At 36.2% G+C, this 22,387-nt stretch overlaps 7 protein-coding genes and 1 non-coding gene across 8 annotated transcripts; 5 read left to right on the top strand and 3 right to left on the bottom strand.

Annotated features, from left to right (window-relative positions):
• Positions 1–446: 446 nt before the first annotated feature.
• Positions 447–2,186, top strand: NCAS0A03750 (uncharacterized protein; the record flags this gene model as incomplete). The annotated part of the gene is made up of 1 exon (XM_003673274.1): positions 447–2,186. One exon carries the CDS (start codon positions 447–449, stop codon positions 2,184–2,186), a length of 1,740 nt encoding a protein of 579 aa, XP_003673322.1.
• A 3,228-nt stretch (positions 2,187–5,414) lies between these two features.
• On the top strand, positions 5,415–5,486 carry NCAS0Atrna8E. Its single transcript has one exon. It is a non-coding gene; the product is annotated as a tRNA-Glu (tRNA).
• Positions 5,487–5,872: 386 nt separating this feature from the next.
• COG3 (Golgi transport complex subunit COG3) lies at positions 5,873–8,407 on the bottom strand (the record flags this gene model as incomplete). The annotated part of the gene is made up of 1 exon (XM_003673275.1): positions 5,873–8,407. The coding sequence occupies one exon, from the start codon at positions 8,405–8,407 to the stop codon at positions 5,873–5,875; it is 2,535 nt and encodes an 844-aa protein (XP_003673323.1).
• Positions 8,408–8,671: 264 nt separating this feature from the next.
• MYG1 (Myg1p) lies at positions 8,672–9,691 on the top strand (the record flags this gene model as incomplete). The annotated part of the gene is made up of 1 exon (XM_003673276.1): positions 8,672–9,691. One exon carries the CDS (start codon positions 8,672–8,674, stop codon positions 9,689–9,691), a length of 1,020 nt encoding a protein of 339 aa, XP_003673324.1.
• A 711-nt stretch (positions 9,692–10,402) lies between these two features.
• On the bottom strand, positions 10,403–13,006 carry NCAS0A03790 (uncharacterized protein; the record flags this gene model as incomplete). The annotated part of the gene is made up of 1 exon (XM_003673277.1): positions 10,403–13,006. The coding sequence occupies one exon, from the start codon at positions 13,004–13,006 to the stop codon at positions 10,403–10,405; it is 2,604 nt and encodes an 867-aa protein (XP_003673325.1).
• A 521-nt stretch (positions 13,007–13,527) lies between these two features.
• BEM2 (GTPase-activating protein BEM2) lies at positions 13,528–19,908 on the top strand (the record flags this gene model as incomplete). The annotated part of the gene is made up of 1 exon (XM_003673278.1): positions 13,528–19,908. The coding sequence occupies one exon, from the start codon at positions 13,528–13,530 to the stop codon at positions 19,906–19,908; it is 6,381 nt and encodes a 2,126-aa protein (XP_003673326.1).
• Positions 19,909–20,092: 184 nt separating this feature from the next.
• On the bottom strand, positions 20,093–21,318 carry OXA1 (membrane insertase OXA1; the record flags this gene model as incomplete). The annotated part of the gene is made up of 2 exons (XM_003673279.1): positions 20,093–21,208; positions 21,277–21,318. The coding sequence occupies 2 exons, from the start codon at positions 21,316–21,318 to the stop codon at positions 20,093–20,095; spliced, it is 1,158 nt and encodes a 385-aa protein (XP_003673327.1).
• Positions 21,319–21,467: 149 nt separating this feature from the next.
• Positions 21,468–22,337, top strand: PET122 (Pet122p; the record flags this gene model as incomplete). The annotated part of the gene is made up of 1 exon (XM_003673280.1): positions 21,468–22,337. The coding sequence occupies one exon, from the start codon at positions 21,468–21,470 to the stop codon at positions 22,335–22,337; it is 870 nt and encodes a 289-aa protein (XP_003673328.1).
• Positions 22,338–22,387: the final 50 nt, after the last annotated feature.

Consider the following 22,387-nt stretch of genomic DNA (forward strand, 5'->3'; position numbering starts at 1 on the left):
TAATACATAATCTATACTTGCATATTAATAATAACATAACGAATACAATTTATGGGTGTCATCGCCATCTGCCTAAAACTCCGTTCCAGCTGTCCAAGACCCTCTGTGAAATCCCATAACGACATGTTTTGTTGTTCTTCTTAATTTGCATATTTGAGTTGATCCTTTAATCGCATGTGTTGTCCGCTGCGGAGTTTCACAGAGCCATCCCAGAAATATCTCGGCCGAATGAAAACTAATGAGTTAAATCGCAATAAATGTTGCCTTCTGTGAAAAAAATAATTGCTATTATGTCCTCGAAGGAATGCTTTGTCAATTCATCTTGGACCATGCTAGATTCTGTACACTATATAAGACTGTTCCATCTCACCTCATCGCATCGCATCGAGTACTCTTGATCTGTTCAGTGTTAGACCATTTCCCTACTTAATACGGTAAAGAGAAAAATGGGTATTTTATCAGCAGTCACAGCTAATGCCATTATTTGGCCAACTTATATGGTCCTTCTAATATCAGCCTCCGCTATAGCGTATTGGAAACGTGACTCCAAATCATTTCTGTCCTCCAATGGTACGCAGAAAGCGTTACCATTGGCATTCAATTTTGTCGCTTCAGGGTTAGGTTGTGGTGTTCTCTCTGCTTACCCACAAATTGCAAATATCGATGGGTTACATGGATTGCTGGTGTATGCCATCTCAGGTGGTCTCCCCATGTTCGTCTTTGCATGGTTAGGTCCTTTAATTAGGAAGAAGACTCCGAAGGGGTTCGTTCTCACTGAATGGGTCTTTCACCGTTTCGGTTTGATATGTGGTTGGTATTTGAGTGCATGCACCATCCTGACCGTTTATCTTTTCCTCGTCAGTGAAGTGGCCAGTTTGAAATATTGTATTGAAACCATGACAACCATCAAGGCATTACCTGTCATTATTATCGAATGTGTTGTAACAACCATTTATACTTCCATTGGTGGGTTCAATATTTCATTCATCACAGATTTCTTACAAGTGTCTACTGTTTTTGTCTTATTAATTATCGTTGCATGTGCCATGGGTAGTTACATTGAAATCGATCGATCATTAATTGGTCCCTCAGGACTTTTAAAACAGAACAAATTGGGTTGGCAATTAGTTTACATTTTAACTTTTGCTATCTTTACCAATGATTTCTTCATGAGTGGGTTTTGGCTACGTACCTTTGCCTCTAGATCAGACAAGGATTTAATGATTGGTTGTTCAGTCGCATGTGTCATCTTGGTGGTATTCTGTACCGTGGTTGGTGTCACTGGTTTCATTGCCGTATGGGCTGGTTTAGTACAAGTTGCGGACGAAGAGAACTCAGGAGCTGCCTTTTTTATTTTGCTGGCACAATTACCAACATGGGTTATGGGATTCACTATGGTTTTTGTCACTGTTTTATCCACATGTACTTTAGATTCTTTACAAAGTGCCCTCGTGTCCACCATATCTAATGATGTCTTCAGAAATAGATTGCATATTATGTGGGTTCGTGGGATTGTCGTCTTAATCATGGTCCCCGTGGTGGTGGTTGGTTTAATTGCAGAGAACGTCCTAAACATATATTTGATTGTGGATTTATTATCCAGTAGTGTGGTTCCTGTTTTAGTTCTTGGGTTTTGGTCCAAATTTGATGATCTTTGGACCGCTTGGGAAGTTATTGGAGGTGGACTTGGTGGTATCTTATCTGTTTGGATCTTTGGTACCGTGTACTATCATTCCGCTCGTGAAGGTGGTAGATTGTTATTAATTTCTAATGGGTTGTATGTGGATGATTGGAGTACATTCGGTGCATTTGTCGTGGCTCCCGGTGGTGGGTTAGTGTTTAGTGGATTTATCTTAGTTATTAGATTGATCTGTGTTAGACTTTACAAGGATGAAGAAGGGTTATTCCATCGTGTCTGTAAAAAGATTGGCGATTGTACCGGTTTAACCAAATTATGTCAATTGAACGATTGGGCTGAAGATTACCTCTTGAAGGGCACTTTTGATACTGATGACGATGAGGATACTGTCACAGCTAGTGAAATTCAAGAGAATATCGATGAGAGTGATAACGGCAGTTTGAAGGATCAAGTGGATGTCCATGAAAGAATTACTTTTTCCCGTACGAACTCTGAAAGTTCCAAGAAGGAGGTGGTTGTCAACAGCATTACTCTTCCGCAAGATTAGTAGCAAGCATTTATAGAACTTTGTAATCTAATATAATATAATCTAATATAATCTCGTTTAACAGGCTGGCGCCGGTGTCTGGGCGTTGTTGCAAAAAGCCCGAGAGACCGATTTCTACTAAGAAAGGATGGACCTGAACAGTGGCACCATTGTTCCACTACAAAGGTTCGTCTTGTCTGTTTCCTCTCACCTTCTGTTCACTTTCACGTTATCACTAGAACGTCGATAAAGCAAACACTCAATTGTTTCTGCTACATATCAACAATCTGTACCCCTCCTGCCGCCCCTCAACACTGCATTGCACGCCACATCACCTTGCCGAACGCCGCATAGATCACTGTTACCGCACCCTTCCCGATTGAATTACTCTACTAAAGGGAAACACGATAAACGGGATTCAATACCGCCAAGCTAAGATATAATCATCTTTTTTCTCTCTGAAAATTGACCACAATTCGTTAAGAACTCCTTTACGCGTTAAGCAACACTCACAAATCAGTTATTCTGCACGGACTCCGCAGCGCCATCTGTGAAGAAGAAATTTTATTTTTAGTAAGATCTAAGAAGGACAAGAAAAAAACTTCCTCGAGGATAAACCATCCATCAACTACCTCAAGATTGCATTACACTCGCTCAAACACTTCGCACTGCATTCATAAACAACAGTGACCATCCATTTGTGTCATCATCATTTAACCAACTAAGGACACGAATAATCCTACTATCGCTACTGTTGCCTCGTTTTTTGAAACAAAACTGTTGTAGTTCATATCCTCTATTAAACGAACTAAACGAGCTTCTCCCCTTTTTAAACAATGAATATCCTTTCAACTAATACTCCATCAAGAGACAGTGGTGAGCTAGACAGCATTTACTCTTCAAACTCAACAACATATAATAGAAGATCTGGCTTAATCCCAAGATCAAATTCCACATCTGATCTGTTTGAAATCCCAGATGGTGCCCTTGCTCCTATCCGTCATAAAGTGTCCATCCAGCATCTTCATACTACTAATAACATCAACAATACATACAAACGATCTACTAATAAACCTAGCTCAGAAACGAATATTCAAAATCAATTACTCATGAAATCTCGTCGCCACTCCTTTCAACCACATCATCATATGGAAAGGTCTCCACAGATGACAAACTTAAGCTCAACTCCCAACCCAACTCAGCCTACTGGAAACGCAAATGTTGGATCACCATTAAAACAGGCAATTTATAACCCAAATTATCATCACATGACGGGTACCGACATTCAAAATAAGAGAATATCTCAGTTGCAAAATAAAAGACCATTACAGAATTATTCTCAACACTCTTACCAAAAGCAACCACAATATCCGCAACAACAGCAGCACTACCAACCACAGGTACCACCCATGCAGAAACAACATCGACGTAAACCTTCACAACAGCGTCGCCCTAATAGTCATCATGCAATGCACCCAATACCAGAATTCACAAACAAGCCTCAGCTTCGGTTTAACACTGGCACAACTCAAAACATTAAAAACATTCATTCTCAAGTATGGCAAAAACAGCAACAACAAAAGCCAAACAATGAACCTAAAAAGAAGGAGTTAACTCCATATCAACTTCAAAAGAAACAAATGAAGGCATCATTCCAATTCCCTAATGGCGAGAGTTTTACACCAAGAAATCAATTCCCTAACTCCAACATTGAAATACCTCCATTCACAAAACAGGATAGTAATGTTAAGGAAAATGTTTCTCAAATACCCGAATCCACAAGAGCATCTAATGATATTTCTACAAAACCCGTGTCCAACCCATCAGTAATTGGAAGATCAAAATCAATGAGTCACATGACAAGAGATAAAACTTCAGATTCAACTTTATTCAACCAAATGGAAGAACCCAAATTGAAAAGAACTAATTCACAAAAATTAGGTTCCTTCTTCAAAAAATTCTTACCCAGGAACAATAGCTCTTCATCTTCGTTGTCGACAATACGATCAGGATCTCCCTCACGCAGTCCATCTCCAGTTAAACTTGAAAACATTAAAGTGGAAAAAAAGGTGCAAAGCGAAACAGAAACAGTATCAGAATCCTCGGTAATGTTTGTGCCCACTTTGGATCCCAAACGTAAACTATGTGATACGGATAATAATCAAAAGGAACCAAAATCTGAGAGCAAGAATGCCAATCCTTCAAAGGATCAAGCTATAATATCACCACCAGTAAGATCGCCAAACAGGCCTGCTTTGGAAAATAATGAAACAGCAAAACTTTTTTATCATTCCCTAGACGGTTCCCTTTCCTCTACAACAATGACTGATACCGAATCCTCCAAGCCAAACAATTTGGAAGTATCAGATACTTTGATGATTCCTGAAAAAACATTGAAAAGACTATATCAAGATTGGGAAAAGGTAACCATAAATAAACCCAAGATTAAGATCCTTACAAGCACCTCTGTGAATTCATCTACCTCATCTACATCATTACCATCATCTCTGAATACTGGCTATTCTTCAGCAACTTCATCATCTACAGCCTCTAAATCCTTAAGATTTGCCAAAGAAATTACCATATCTGAAACATACTCTCCATTTGAATACTTGAGAGCAGATCCAGATACTTCTACCACTAAGAGTCTATATGGAGATAATTTAGTGTATCTTAAGGGTCATGGCTTTATTAATGAAATAAAATTCGAAATTAATCAATACAAGAGAAATGAAATGTCTGTACATGAAATGAGTAATGTGAATACTCATTATTTCGTATAATAACATTCTTCTCTTTCAACAGAACTTTTTTAACATCCATATTTAATATATATTTTTAATACATTTCAATTCATCTTTTTTTAATATCTGATGAAAAGCATATACAATATGTACTCTTTAGTAGTTCACGAACTGAATGCTACAGAATGTGGTAATAATATTAAAACCATTATATAAGTATCATGGAGCACTTGATAAAACCCTGAGCACATTAAGCTTGTTTTCAAAAACATATTCACTTTATTGAAATTAATAAACGTTCTGGTTTAAGATTCTATCCATATGTTTACCTTGGGAATCTCCTGCTATGCTCGCCTCTGATTGACTCATAGAGTGTAAATCGCAAAATCCACAGTGCAATATTAATATGGAATCTCTTTCTGCCGTTCTTGCCAAATAAACTGGATCACGTGGCTTTTATTCTACTAATGATTCAGATAGAAACATTTATTTTTATAAAATATTATCCGATATAGTGTAACGGCTATCACATCACGCTTTCACCGTGGAGACCGGGGTTCGACTCCCCGTATCGGAGTTACTTTTTTGAAACCGCTCCTCCTAATGTTTTTTATGAAGAATCAAACATAGAAGGCTAATCCGGTTAATAAAACACACCTCGAAGTAAATTTATATTAAAAATACTTAATGAATAATCACGAACTAATATAAATATTTTTAAGATAGAGAGTATCAACTTTGAATTTTTATTTTTTCATGAATTTGTTCATCTAGTCCTATTTGGAACGCACGATCGTTCTTGTGTATAAGGGCCATAGGTCTCGAATCTGATTTTTCTGTGCCTGTATTCTCTCTCTCCGGCTTCCAAATAGTTGCACATAATAGTGAACAAAAGAAAACGAATGTTGTATGAGGATAAAGATAGTCATTTAACCAAAACAAAAAAACTAGACTCCAAAAGAATTAGGTAAGAATCCTTTCCTCTACCTTTTCTTCCTTAGCACTCTCTTCACTTGACTTTAAGATGTCTTTATTTAAATCTTCGTTATTATTTCCTTCGGCTAGCTCCATCAGAGCGTCACCATTCTCTATATCTTGTTCAACGTTCGGAGTTTTATCACCATATTGAACTTCCTGTTCTTTATGTGTATCTAAATCCTCAGCTATGGAGAGACTAGTATCATCAGCTTGATCGAAACCATTATTTCCTCCATTAATAATTGTTTTTCTAGTGACATTGTTGAAAAAATCAGCAAATACGTCCACAAACATCAATTCTGAAACTTGAGCTACTTGAATCGTACCGTTGTCTATCTGGTCGTTAACTTGATCATAAAAATTGGAGTATTCCTGAATAATAACTTCTTGAATTGCCTCCAGTAAATTAACAACAATTTCATGATCACTAATATAATCACATATGGTATTATAAAAATGTGGGATCTTTCTTTCAATATTTCCCCTCAGCTCAATATTCTTAGCTAATAGATTTCCCGAATGGCCTGGTGACAGATCAAGGCAATCGCCAATAATATCCTTTGTAACACAATCAGTAAACTCCTTAATGACATATCTTAACTCATGAATTAATTCAAAACGAGCATCTACCATATTATTAACCACTTTGGGAACCAAACCCCTTGCAAAACTGAGCATCGATGATGAATCACTTCTTTTCAAGGCGTCTCTACCATTTTCTTTCACAGATTTAAAGAAGTCACCTAAACCAGAAAAATCAAGGTACGTCTCTTGAACAGTAAATTGAATATTAAATTCCTGAATTTGGTCCTTAAACATCAATAAATTCTTCATGTATGCCAACTTCACTTCAAAATTGTTAGAGTTAGGTGATGCCTCAATGGCTATGTTGTATGCCTTTCTTAAAGAAAATACGCAATCATGAACAATATGATGGGCTAAATCGTCAAATACAACTGAATTAATCATCTCAAATATTTTAGATAGTAATGCCAGAGCTGTAACTAAAGGTGGATAATATGATCTAATATCGAGAACAGTACCGTCAGATTCTTGATTTCTAATGTTAAATTTTTCGATGTATGCGTTCACAATTGCCTCGTTTTCAACATCTTGAGTATTATTATTAGTATTCTTATTGGATGTTGCTACCACCCTTCTGTTGGTAATCTTAAACACATCCTTTGGTGGCTGGTATTTCACAATATATTGTTCCACATATACCTGTACTCTAAGTATCAATCTCGCTTGCAACTTTTGTACAATTGGTTCGAAGACTTTATCGAATTGAACGTCTTTAAATTGACGAAGATATTCTTCAGAATTCTCTTCAAACTCATAATACCTTGCAAATAATGTAACTGAATCGCATAATTGAGGGATGTTAACTTCTCTGAGAACTCTTGTTCTTACACAATCATATAAAGGCTCACACAATTGTAAGAACCATTCATTTACCCTGTATCTACATTGGTCCTCAGGGAAAAACTTCACAAACAGATTGTATTCATTAGTACATAGCTGTTGGAAATAGGACTTGTTATCTTGAATGAATCTATCCAATGCGGCGTCCTTATCTTTAATTATCGTTTGATCCAACTGGGCCCATATCATATCGCGTAATAATTTGGAACGTATTTGGAAATACTGTTCATAGCATTCATTTAAAATAGACTCCATTTCATCATGATATCTTGCATAAGTGGCATCATTAATTCTGTTGACAATTTCTGTTACTTGTAATTTATATGATTCAGACACAGTAGCGAATTTATTGTAGAGTAAGGCATCCCTGGTCCCAGTGGACAGAGATGATTTCTTATCCATGATGTCATTTAAAGATTGCCTTAATAAATTCTTCAAATAAGTAGAAATTAATTCACAGGCCCTAATCAAAGATTGCTTAAATTTTATCCTATATGTTTCTGTATCTTTGAAATCAGGATGTGCCTCTAAAAATCTTAGTGATTCATCGATACTAACCAACATGTTCTTGAATGAATCTCTTTTAACAGTCGTTGGAGAAGTAGCGTGATTCAACCGACGCATGATAGGGTCCAGAACGTCGAAATATTTCAGACTTTCAGGGATCAATTGACTTAGTTTAGTCATATTCTTATAGTCATCATATAATGTTTTCGTTTCTGTGACAAATTGAGAAGTATTACGTGAAACCTCTGAGAATCTTTCCAGCACCTCTACAAATTGGTCACTAACTTTTCTTGTATGATCAAGAACGAGTTTATGTTCTTCGATATTTGCATCTAATTGAGCCAAATACGCCGTATAATATTGGTATTTATCTTTCATTGAATCAGGTTCCATGGGTGGTTCAACAACTTTTTCTTCACTATTTGCTGATTGATTGTCAATATTTTCACCCTCCAGGGACAATGACAGTTTCTGCAATTTGGAAAATAGATAGGTATCGTCCAATATTCCTGGTATTGCTTGACTGTCTGACGGAACTGGGTGTGAGGCAATGCTCTGAACCAAAGAATTTCGTCTGCTTCTTGCCATACTGTGTAGTTTAAAACAGGCAATGCACCCTTATATGATATAGCTTAGTGATACTAGATTAACTATCAAATGAAACAGCCTTGTCTCTTTGTTAGTAAATGTCCATTGTATACCTAAGTTTAAATGCTAGATTGACGCTACAATGTTCTTGTTCGGGTGAAGATGAAAAATTTAGAAAACAAAGAATTCGAGCAAACATTTAACGGTTAGTGTTAACTAATATGTGTTTCCTGTGGTAAGAGATAAGTTGGTCCTACACGGTTAATGTCTGTTAAGAGAACCAAATTGAATCCTTTAACTAATATGGTAAAACAAATTTGTACACACTCGGGCTCTTTCCACGCTGACGAATCTCTAGCGGTCTACATGTTGAGATTACTTCCGGAATATAAGGATGCGAAGGTTGTCAGATCTAGAGAACCTGCTCAATGGGAAGAAAGTGACATTGTCGTTGATGTCGGTGCCAAGTATGACGGTGTCAAGTTTTTCGATCATCATCACCGTGAATTCATGGAAACTTTCAGTGACGAACATAAAACTAAATTGTCAAGTGCTGGTCTTGTCTTCAAGCATTTTGGTCGTGATATTATTAGAAATGTTTTGGCCAAGAGTGATCTTACCGAGGAAAATTTGAATATCTTGTATAAGAGAGTTTATGAGCATTTCATTGAAGCCTTAGATGCCAATGACAATGGGATTAACAAATATGATGGGTTGAAAGAATTGCACGTTGAACCAAAGTTTAACGATAAGGCCATTAGCATTCCAGGTATTATTTCTGGTATGAATCCAAATTGGAATGACGACTGCTCTGCGGAGGCATTTGATAAGCATTTCTTCAAAGCCAGCGATTTCATTGGTGCAACCTTTGTTAATTTAGTTAAAGGTTACGGTGAATCCTGGTTGCCCGCCAAGTCTATTGTTTTGGAAGCTGTCAAAGATAGATTGAACGCTGATGCAAGTGGTAAGATTGTTATTTTGCCTCAATTCTGCCCATGGAAGGAACATTTGTATGAAATTGAAAAAGAATTAGGAATTGAAAACCAAATTGAGTTTGTTCTTTTCGAAGATTCTGGAAAATCATGGAGGGTTTCCACAGTTCCTGTATCTTCTACCTCATTCCAATTTAGAAAGGGTTTACCTGAAGTTTTGAGAGGATTAAGAGATGATGTATTGAGTGAAAAGAGTGGTGTGCCAGATTGTATCTTTATTCATGCTGCTGGATTCATTGGTGGAGCCAAGACAAAGGAATCCGCTTATCGTTTGGCTAAAATGTCCTTATAATTAAAAAAGGCAAACATTTATTGAAAATAGGTTATTGAAGGGATCAGGGGTTAAGCCCCTCCGCCACTGTCTGTATATATTATACAAGACTTTGATGTGAATTTGATAATCTGAGATTATCATACCTTAGGTATTTTTCCATTCAAGACTCAATGAGTTTCTACAAAATCTAGTGATTATCACTGGTACTTCTAATGGCGCCAGTATTAAGTATTAATGAATCCCTCTGGCAACGATATATTCAACTATTATTCAACTATTTATTTAATTAAAATCTATTCATAGAATCTGATATTTACAATATTGTCAATGTTGTCAATTTATTCGATAGGTACAAGTTAGGGTTGGAGGTTATTTGACACAAAGCCTCTCACTTTAATGTTCTCTACCAATAATTTTGAGGTCTACTTTTTCTTTTCAAACAGGGCTTGCCTCAATCTGAAACGCTTTGCGCCCCAAAGTCTCAAAATAAATTCAATTTTCGCTTCAGAGTAGACATGGGAAAAAAGACCGTTGTGCAATGTACAAAGGTCAAATCCGTGATAAGTGAGAAAAATCCAAAAATTGGCCTAAGGGCTTCCTTAATTTTTTCAATAACCCGAATGGCTAAAAATCATGGGGGCATCAGGGTACAATTTTTATAGGGCGAAAATCATTGATGTAAGCAGGTAAATGTAGAAGTAACCTTTATTTAGACATATATTATATATATCATTCCAAGTTGAGTTCCTTTGTTAATCTTAAAGCATCATTTAAAGTACAATCTGTGATATTGATTGACCCCAATTTAATTCTAAGTAAGAAGGACCGTATGATACAAAGATCCTCAAACATTTGATCTGAGAGTTGGCTTTTTCTTTTGTCAAATATTTGTGCCGCCAAGCTGAACAGTCTCTCAGCATGAATCGATGTCGATGGAATACAATGGAATAATTTATTAGCTAATGATAACAGTGGAAACTCTCTTTTATGCCTTGACCAGAATATATCATCTGCCCCCACAATCATCTGGACTTGGCGGTCGAATGGCGACCAGCGTTTTTTAGATTTGGATAAAACCTCGTTTGAATACTCCTTGACCAATGATAGAGCACGTAGACGGTATTGCTCAAGTTCTAATCTGATTTGTTCTTGTAAGTCATCCTTAATACTGAATTCATCAAATTCCTCCTCAAATTCCAAGTTTTTTTCTTCTTGTCCTTCTGATGAATAATCTTCAGCATTATACACTCTTCCTGCATGGCTCGAAATACCGATCATGTCTTCTGTATCGCTATCCTTAATGGGATAATAAGATATATTCAAAAAAGGTATTAAAATATCAGTAAGTTTTTGTGATACAACGGATATTACATGGTCACTTTTTTTGATTTCGGTATTCTCACGAGGGAACTGTTCTATAAAAACAGAGCTATCAACAAATGCAATGTTTAGATAAGATGATAATAAACAAATATCCATACTGACATACTTTTTATAGTATTTATCCATTTTCCTTCTGAAACGAATAAAAACTGGGAGATGTCTGTGCGTTAGGTTGGAACTTTTCGATTTTTCAACGAATATTTTGTCTATTTTATCCTTATAGGAAATAAGCAAAGGAAGGGTGTTCTTCAACGTGCAGGTATCATTAGAAAGCATTTCGCAAAGAGAACGAAAAGGAGATAAGATATCAGTTAAATCGTCCATTAGAACAAAATCTTCTTCATCGAAAAACACTCCCAGGGATGGCTCCCGATTTAACTCCATCAAGACAGGTTTCAACTCTCGTAACCTGAGCACAACATCTAACGCTGATAGCCATCTTGTTTTTGAATATGTTTTGATGGCCAAAGGTTCCTCTCCATTCATTTTTCCAAACTCAACGCATAGTTCTCGGTATAGTAGTTGATTAACACTGCTTGATTTAATATTAAGAGCAAGCTGATTATTTTTCTTCAGAATAATGTCACCAGTTATAAAGCTAAAAATGCCACCAATATCGGCAGATTCTGAAGAAAGTTGGCTGTTATTTGATAGAAGATATTCAGTAAAGATATCTTGTTTTAAAATTTCATTCCTTGACCCATCAGAATTCAACTGATATTTCATTGCAGCTAACTCTAATAATTTTGATTTAAGCTCAGAATCTACAAATCCCAAACTGTCCTCTTCGACCATATCAAACATGGTACTATTCATAATGTTAGCACTATGTAGTAAACAAGGTACATGGCCAAGAAAACGAGTCCCTAACAGGCCAGTTCTTGAGAGTTCTTTCGGTACCTTTAGCATATTGGCAGCATTATCAGTTGACATACCTACAGTTACTGTTCTCAAACCATCAAACTTATTAAAAATTTCGCCAAGTTGCCGACTTATATCGATTGTTTTGTGAGAATCAGACCTGTCCATCTTCACTAGAAAAGGAATTTGTTTTCCTTCCTCTTCATCATATGTAACCAGTAAAACTCCCAAATAGTTAGACATTTTGTGATTGGACCAGTGATCAAAAACAAGAGACATGAACGTTACATTATCGAGTGCATATAACCTCTTTGTAAGCGATACAAGTAATGTCTTTCTATTGGTAAAGGTCTTTTCATTTAATATGTGAGCCGAAGATGCTATCTCACTCCTCCAGAAATAATTAATATCTTTGGATTTTGTGCGAATAAAGTTGCTCATATTAGATTTGTTCGGCTTAAAAATCTGTTCTGGTTTACTGTTATTCTCAGTTGGAATTAACGCCATTGTTGACCACAGAGTTTTGGCCGTGAAGGACTCTACCCAGTTGATGGAAAGACGGGATTCTAAAATTAACCCAACGGCTATATCAAAGAATGACTGCGTCTTAATATATTGTTTTAAATCTCGGTATTTGTCCAGCTTCTTCTTACATATCTCTTTTATTATCCTTTCATCCTTTAAATTTCCATGGAAATAATCAGGAGGATTAGTACAGTCATCTCTTAAATGAAGTTCAGCAGGTTCAGAATTATATCTGGCTTCCCTTCGATTGTAACGATAAACATTATTACAATTGGTACATTTTAAAATTGAACGATCTTTCTTTCCTTCCAGAAAATGTGACCATATGCTATTCTTTCCTTTACTGTCGATACGTGTCCATTCTGAATCTTCAGACTGAGATGGGTAATCTTGGACTAGAACGAACTTTTTTAGGACTTTTCTTCTCTTTGGCGTTGGCGTGGAATTGTTGTTACTGCTGACAGATGTGTTAGGGGTCGTTGTATCCCTAAAGCTTATTTGTCGAACGAGTATCTCAGAGCTACATGTGTTTGAAGGTGGGCTATCAGGTATATTATTATTCATTATATATCCTTGTTTGGATTTCTGACAGTCTGTACTTCAATGCTTGGCCTTGTTCAACTTGTTATATACATAGACTAACGAACTAACGGGAAACTTAGAACAATATTTAAAACAATCATGAGGTAAAAAGCGTTTCTTTGTTGAAATTTAGGGGGGTTAAAGACTTTTTATAAAGGGCTGGATAATTCTATTTTTTAGTTTTTCTGGAAATCAAACTGAAAAATTAGGTGTTCTCAAATATATTTTAGGGTTTTCAATTTAACCCTACTTTGTACATTGCACAACGGTCTTTTTTCCCATGTCTACTTCAGAGTCAATTTCCAACCCTAAAGGAAACTTTTTCGCTGCAAAGAACTTTTGCTTTATTCAAATCTCGGTGATCTGAACTCTATACAATTACAATCACAGCTGAATTGAACACGTACCACACGGACATACATACTGGCACCTTAAACGTGTATAAGACCGGGATTCTGCAGAACAGACACCACTATAACAGTTGCCAGCACTAATAGAGGAATATGAAGAGTCTACTCTGGTCTTCCAGGAGTAGGAAAAGCTCCAATGCTTCTAAGACAGGTGCTAGCACATCAAATGCAAATACAAAGACGGGCTCAACACAATCTTTACCAATGACGAATTCTACCTCATCGTTATCTGGTACGCCGCCATCAACACATAATCTATCACAGTATTTACATAAGCAACATCGTCATCCGTCTCATCACACGCACCGCACTAAATCTCGTCACAACTCAGAATCGAATCTTTCCATGGACAATTCTGATGATCCAAGTACTAAGAGGAAGGGATCTGTTGTGTCTTCTCTTTCACATACAAGACATAGTAGTGTCTACCCATCTGAGCAACATTCCAAATCAACAAGAAGTATAAATTCCACTCTACGTGAAGATTCAGCATCTATTCTATCAGAGGATATATCGAGTATTCCTAGTCATAAATCAACGACAGATGAAATACAATCTAGCTCGAAGACTAGCCAGAATTTGAGACCCAGTTCGTTTTCACCTATAAGAAATTCTGTGATTCCTGATCTTTCTTCCCCAATGAATAAGAATATAAGCATGACAAATAGTTCTTTAGATTCAGATCCCACTTTGAATGTCTCCACTAAAAACGTTGTTCATTTGAATAGTGAAAATTATGATAATACCGTCTTTAAAGTTGGATGGGTTAACAAATCACATGGGAAAATTGTCAAGAACCCCAGCGCAAGATCAGACAGTAATAGTAATAAATCAATTAATAGAGAAAGCCGATTCTACGATTCTTCATCAATAAGCGAGAGCATACAGGAAAATAAGGAATTCAATGATTCAAACAGAAGGGCTAGTGTTATATCTGAATCACAAATGGTTGTACCTGATTATAGACTTTATAGGGCACAATTGAAAGGTTGTATCCTAAGTTTATATAGAAGTGGCGTAAGTAGCAGCATAAAATACTTCGATCCTACTTTACCATCACCGACAGATATGTCTGATAATCATTTGAGTGATGATTCTCCTTCATCGACGAGACAATCATCGCATGAAGAAAACACTAAATCTATACCGAAAAATATTTCAAAGACGCCCGTTCAATTATCTTATTTAAGTGAGGTTTACCCTCATCCTGATTTGAAACTGAACTCAGATGGTCATATTATCGGTGGTACTGTTGAAAGTATATGCCACTCGATATTATTTTCCAAGATTGACACAGGAACCATAAAATCTGATGATCCAAATAAGCATAGTTTAAAGGTTCAAAAAAATATAATAAATCTATTACTAATCCTTCCTCTTTTGAATCATTTTATTAAATTCTTACTGGTCTTTAATCAATATGGATTAACGTTTACAAGGCATAGCTCAAAATTAACAAACTATTCCTCCCAATTCCATAATGTTTCCCCTAAAGTAGATGACACATTAACAGAGAGGTTAGCCTTAGTAGTGAAAACTGTATTGGATGTGTTTCCTGGGTTCCTTTTGGATGACCAAATAATTCAAACAACAATTGCATTACTTGAAACTATTTCCTTACATGATGATGAAATATCAAATACATTGAAAATTGCATTAGCAAATAAACATAATGAATTAAACAAATTAACATCATTCAGCAAGATGCCAACAGCTGGGATCCGTTCCACAAATAATACTATTCCATCAATAACTGACAAAAATATAACATTAAATGCCATATTGAGAGTTGATAAATTCCTTGATACCGATATTAAGACTTTTGCAAGTGATATTCATCAAATTAATTTAACATTTGACAAGATTTGGGCCCCAAGATTTGATTATTCTTTACTTTATGATTCCAAATATATTGATAGCAGCATAACAGCATTAAATCCACTCGTGTTTAATAACGATAAAAACCTGCATTTCATAGGCCGATTGCTCATATGCCATTTATTCCCATCCAATCAAAAGACTTTAAACGCTGAATTATCAGCCAAGATATTAACGAAATGGGTACAAATTGGTTGTCGTTTTGAACAATTGGGTGATATGGTATCATGGCTAGCATTAGCCACAATTATTTGTTCCATTCCAATACTGCGGCTATCATCCGCGTGGCAATATGTACCTGAATCAATACTGAGAGTCATTTTCAAAGAATGGATCCCTACAATTGTTCAATTAGATAGAAGGCACATGTCTTCCAAATCTACAAGTAGTGTATTCATTTTAGCACCTCCAAATTTAGATGATCCATATATTCGTTCTAATGTCATATCCTACTTTGGTGATTTAATTATACATGGAGATGATTTGCCATCAGATACAAAATTCAAATATTTGGAGAAAAAAATAAATCGTACCAAGAATGCATTCCATAAATGGCAACAAAGATTGCAAGCGGTGAATAATTCTAAAAGTGAGAACTCAAAACTAAAAAGTGGTGAAAATCAAAACGTTACAACCATTGATAGTCCTATTTACCAATTTTGGAAATACCACCTCTCACAACCAGCTCTAAATATCAAGAATTTGATGGATCTAAGTTTAAAGTTTGAGCCACCAACAGTGGACCCAAAAATATATGCTACCGTCGGTTCACAAAGAAGTTCATTGTTGAGTGGTAGTTATTTACCCATATTATTCAATGAATTATTTCCAAGCTATTCTCTATTTCCAAAAAAATCGTTAATTGGCGCAGCCGGTGCTTCCACACCGAAGGCTCCACCTCCAAGATCGTCCGCTCGTTTATCCAAAATTACAACAATTAGCGAGCCAATGCCCATTATATCCAATTCTCCAAGATTAACCACTTCTCAAGATTTAGATGATAAGAAAATTACAGGTATTGGCGATATAGATGGTCCCGTAGTTAAAGAAATGTCATGCAAACAATCGAACAAACAAATCTTAATGAAATCCATTAGAGATGTATTGAATATTGATATGGATCTCTTTCATATATCTGAGGATCTGGTCTTTAAATCTATTTACGATTTGGATGGCAAATCTAGACCTGTGAGTATGGTAATTGAAACACCTAAAAGATTCTCGCAACAGTCAACTACTCTATTGTTTCCAAATACTGGCTCAAACCCAACTTCAAAGGATTCGACAGATAGGTTGAGTAAATCGTTAGAGTCGATGGATTTTTTCAGTAATATTGGGAAAGTGTCAGAAACATTTAAAGAATCAGTTGTGCATGTAGTCTTAAAGTCATCTTCATTGGACAGAATATTTGATCTGTTAGTCCTTACTGCAAATGTTTTTTCTAAGTTAATAGATACCAAGGATTTGGAAAACTATTATTACAGAGAGATGCAAAGGCAACCCCGTAGCAATAACGGCGAGACAAACGAGCGGAATGCAGGTTTACTAGATTATGCATTTGTGAAGCTTACAATGGATTCAGAAACATTTACAGAAACATTTTTCAACACATATAAAAGTTTTACGACCACTGTAGATGTTTTAGCTAGCTTGGCAAAGAGATACATTGGTGCCAAGAGCTGTGCTTATTCCATTGAACAAATAGTGGACACTCATAGTGAAAATAAGACGAATAATGAATATACGTTAGGATCATCTCTTTTGGACAGCGAGTTTCCAGTTTGGGATAATAAAGTCCAAGATGATGCAAATATCAATCTAATATATATGGCTAAGATTCAAATTGGGGCAGCTGAGGCCATTTTTCATTTAATAAAGAATCATTATGCTGATTTCACCGATGATCTAACATGCAATACGACTTTTTTGGATATCCTCAAGATTATGGAACAGGAAGTGACGATAGAATGGCCAACAAAGGTGTCAGAGTTGAAATCATCCACCGAGTCTTCCGAAGAGCAAATTGCAGAAATTGAGTTACACGTTAAAACTTTGTTGAATCTGTTTGAGGGGATCAAATCATCATATCAAAAGCAGGTGTACCGTCCGACAGGTGTAAGTAAAATCCAGAGAAAGGTTATAGATGAATTGAAAGCATTTAATAATATATCTCTTACAGAATTCAGTAAAACATTGAAGAGCTCTGAGTTGAATGATTCAATGGTTGCTGACTTCCAAAAATTGAAATATAATGACTACACTGGAATCATGGAATGGGTTTATCTTCTTGATAAGATAATTGCAGAAAAATTAAAACTAGTGACCAAACATGAATGGTTTATCGTCATTCAGGAATTAGAGCTTGTCTCCCATAAATCTCTTGTTGCATTTTTCTCCTATCCATCCCATGTTACTTATAATAATCAGATGAAAGCTGGATCTTTCCAATTGAAAGACTTGGAAATTCAAAGTCTCTTCACGTGGATTTCGACTTTGACTTTGGACGGCGCAGATGCTAATGATGTATTGCTTATGGAAAAATTACCAAAATCGGTGCAACTCGTGATTAAGTTACACAACTCACTTTCAACTTTCTTTGTAACAGAAATTGCCAGTTTAGAAAAAACATATAGAGAGCGTTTACAAACATGTTCAACTATATTGCAAATTTTAAATTATGCTCGTTGGAAAAATGGCTTTCTTGATTTATTCCAATCTACTCCTGCTGAGGAAAATGATTCGATATGTCCCCATATACCATCATTTATTGAAACCGCTCTATCTGAAGCCATAATGACCCCAGAGTCCAGATACTTTGAGCATTCCTGGAAAATGGCGCATAGTATGCTCTGTGCACCTCATTCTAATCCAACCTTGAGAAATGTTACAGAAATATTGGAAAACATAGATGTCAAACATCTCAAATCATTTGTTGAGCTTGACAGCTCATTTCTTTCCACAAGAAAAAATCTCTCTCCATGTATAGGATGGTTTATTTCCAGACTTCAAGAAATATCACAATTTGTTCCTAATATGAGTATTAGTAATTCCAAGTTGATTAACTTTGATAAAAGAAGATTTACTAATAATATAATTGCGAATGTACTTGATTTGATACCGTATACTGACGGTAAAGATTTGGAAGTTAATTTTGGAAAATCATTATTCAATAATTACGAAGATATAAATAAAAGCTTCAGAAAGCATGCTAAGATCATCGCGGCTACAGAATCCAAAATGATAAAATATCAAGAGGTTGGACTATTTAATGAGCTTTTAGTACAGGAGGTTGAGAAAGTTAAAAGAGAACAAAGAAAACTTGAACTTCTTTGTATTCAAGAGCGTGACACCAAACATTCAGCTATTTTACAACAAGTAATCAATCGGAAGAACAGAGATTCAATCATAATCCCAAGTTCACAGAATAATTCACATTTGACAAACTCTTCGACAACATCACTAATATCACATTCGTCATCAACTTCATCGCATGTAGGTGCCACGTCAAATAGGAACAAGAGGGTATCAACCGCATCGCTGAATCCCAGGGCGTCAGTGGTACCTACTTCAAATCATAATGGTGTTGGAAAGAAAATTGGTGGATTTTTCAGAAGACCATTTTCCATTGGAGGATTTAATTCATCTGGTTCAAACTACTCTTTAAATAACATCTTGCAACAAGAAGTTCAAAGCAACAAATCCATTGTACCTTCGCTCTTACCGGTTATAGAGTCCAATGGTTTACAGGATGTGAAGCCGGTCTTGAGCATTAAGACGTTTGAAATTAAATCAATTGTAGAAATAATGAATCACCGAAAGATTCCAGCGTATTATTATTCATTTAAGATAATAATGCAAGATGGATCGGACCATACTATTCAAGCAGTAAGTGCAACCGATTCAAATGAATGGATCAAAATGATCAAAGCCTCCAAGAGGTACTCGTTTCATTCTAAGAAATTTAAGGGGAAAACACACAATAAGATATTTGGAGTTCCATTAGAAGATGTCTGTGAACGTGAAGGAACTGTTATTCCCACCATTGTCGTGAAAATTTTAGAAGAGATCGAATTACGTGGCCTTGATGAAGTTGGTCTTTATAGAATTCCCGGATCTGTTGGGAGTATAAATGCTCTAAAGAATGCTTTCGATGAAGAGGGTGCTGTTAACAATACTTTTACTTTGGAAGATGACAGATGGTTCGAAGTGAACGCCATTGCTGGCTGTTTTAAAATGTATTTACGAGAGTTGCCTGATTCTTTATTTTCTAATGAAAAGGTTAAAGACTTTACTAATTTAGCTCTGAGGTTTAAGGCAGGTGAATTAGATGTTGAGCAATACAGAGGCGAAATGACACAACTTCTAAATATGTTACCTGTCTGCTATTATCAAACTATGAAGAGGATTATTCATCATTTAAACAAGGTACACCAACACGTGAACAATAACAGGATGGATGCATCTAATCTTGCCATTGTATTTTCAATGAGTTTTATTGATCAAGAAGATTTGGCTAATAGTATGGGATCCACATTAGGTGCCATTCAGACAATCTTACAACACTTTATTAAGAATCCTGGTGATTTCTTTATTTAATCGATTGTTACTACATGGACTCATCTTAGAGACCTTCGGATATCACCCCTGAACACATACAAATGCACCTATATACTGGTTTATTTAAGTATTGTAAATAATCTAATTTAAATAACATTAATTAGCATTTGTGTCATAGAAATTAAAATATGTACAAGTTGAATTTAAAATTAGATATATTTACTCATTTATGAAATTTGGTCTTACGGACAATTTTAATTCTAGCATTTTCTCTTTGTTCTTTGACTATGGCATGCATTTTCTCCTCCTTTTCCTTCATAATTCTTCTCTTTTCAGCTTGATCTTTTGCATTGGCCATATTATCCTTTAATGATTGCCAAATACCCTTTTCTGGTTCCTTTGGTAATCCAACGGGTGGCTTTGCGACATCAGCAATTGCTAGTTTCTTTCTAACCCATTTATTTCTTAGTACCACAGTTTGTAACACCGAAAAACTACCATTTATGGCAAAATACAAGACCACTGCAGCAGATAAATTCATTGTAGCAGGAATGGAAACCAATGGTAAAATGGTAAAAAATTTCTTCATAGGTCCACTGAATTGTTGAGCCCCAGTTTCACCCCCCAATCTGGTAAAGGATATTAATACAGCAGCGGTGATTAGCTGTAAACCTAAGTATGGATCAGCTTGAGTTAAGTCATGGAACCAGGCAATACCTTGATTAGTAAACCCATCTACAGGATGATTTGCCATATGTCTTAGGGCATTGAAAAACCCGATGGCTAGGGGTAATTGAATCATGGGTGCTGCCAACCATCTGTTCTTAATACCGTTCTTGGCCATCAGTTTTTTCCTTTGTAAGGCAATGGACTGACTCTTGGACATGTCAGAAGATGCCATTAATTCTTTATTTAACTTATCTAGCTCTGGTTTCACATGAGTATTTCTTGCCATAGTATCTGAAGATTTCACATATAATGGGAACATCAATAAACGTATTAAGATTGTAGTGGCACAAATTGTGCCCCACCATGGAAGACCGGTATAGACATGCATGTATTCCAGAGTGTGTTGAATGATATCCGCGGGCCAATGCCAGGTTTGAGCTAAACCAATACTTTGTAAGTAACCTACATGTTGAGAGAGTTCACCTATGGCATGGGACGTTTGATCTATTGTCGAAGTGGTTAAGTCATCTATGGAAGGCAATTGTGTTTGAATGTCGGTAATGTTACTTGTAGCATCAGATGAATTATAACGAATACCTGCATGTTTGGAGATCCACGGAGTAGTGACGCCAAGTGGACTGGTTCTTAGCAGAAGTGATCGAGTAGTCGCCTTTTATATTATAGTTTTGTTAGTAATGGTCAAATTGCAAGATAATGGAGTAATAATAGAATACGTACAACTCTTGAAGTGGCACGTAGAACGGAGGATCTGAGTAGCATTCCTTCCTTCCTTCCTGTTCCTGTCTATGTGTGCTTGTCATGTAATGGTGAGACTGAAGTGAACTAAAATGTTAAACAATTTAGCGGGCTTTAACTCTTGACGAAGTTGATGCTGACAATAACTACGAATAAAACAAGAAATTGAAGAGATGATAATGGTGGCTCACAAACAAGTGGTGGGGAGAAGCAGGAGGTTTCTTACGACTGCCTCGAAGAACAAGATACTGTGCAATTGTCTGAATAGAAACTTTGACTTGGCATTGAAGGAAATAAGGGCCGTTCCAACCACCGAGATGGATCATCATTTGATTCAAACATGTCTAATACGAAGTTGTTATTGGGGTCATATCGCGTCTGTAGATTATATCTGGTATAAATATGTGATGCAATTGCATTCGTTGGTGATCAGACCTGAGTTATTATGTGATATAGGGAACTTGGCAATCCAGGAAGAGAAATACTTCCTCCCTGAACATATTTACATGTATTATAAGACTGTTTATGGCAATAATGCTCAGGGGCTACGATGGGAGGATGAATACAAGTTGTTGAAGAACAAGATGGAAGGTTTCGCTAAGGGGACCATGGAGAAAACTACGTTTAAAGAGAAATGGAAGGTTTTTCTCGAGGATCTGGACAATTATCTTCCGAAAGACACCGTTTTTAGAGTCAGGGATTTTCCTTATTTGACCAAGAGTGTAGTTGGAGCTGCTGATTCTGATCTGCTGTACTCGATTTTATTCAATGAAAATAAACTGACCATTGCTAATCCATCAACATTGACTTTGTTGTTGAACATGATCCTTCTACAGTCAGAATGGGCCATTGAATTTCGAATATCCACGTTCAAGAAGTTCCTCAGTGTATATAAATCATTAAATGCGGATTACCGGGACAGCTTACTGATACTATTCCATGAATGCCAGGGCAATGCCTATCGATTATCCGAGGTGACCAAGTATGTAGAAGACACATTGAAGGGATATGATTTGGTCTCATTGCAGGCGAGGTTTGGTTGAGCCTTATATATCTGTTTGTAAACTTTATATATATATTTATTTATTTATAT

This window comes from Naumovozyma castellii, chromosome 1 (assembly GCF_000237345.1).
Source record: "Naumovozyma castellii chromosome 1, complete genome".
In the NCBI taxonomy this organism is placed as follows: Eukaryota; Fungi; Ascomycota; class Saccharomycetes; order Saccharomycetales; family Saccharomycetaceae; genus Naumovozyma; species Naumovozyma castellii.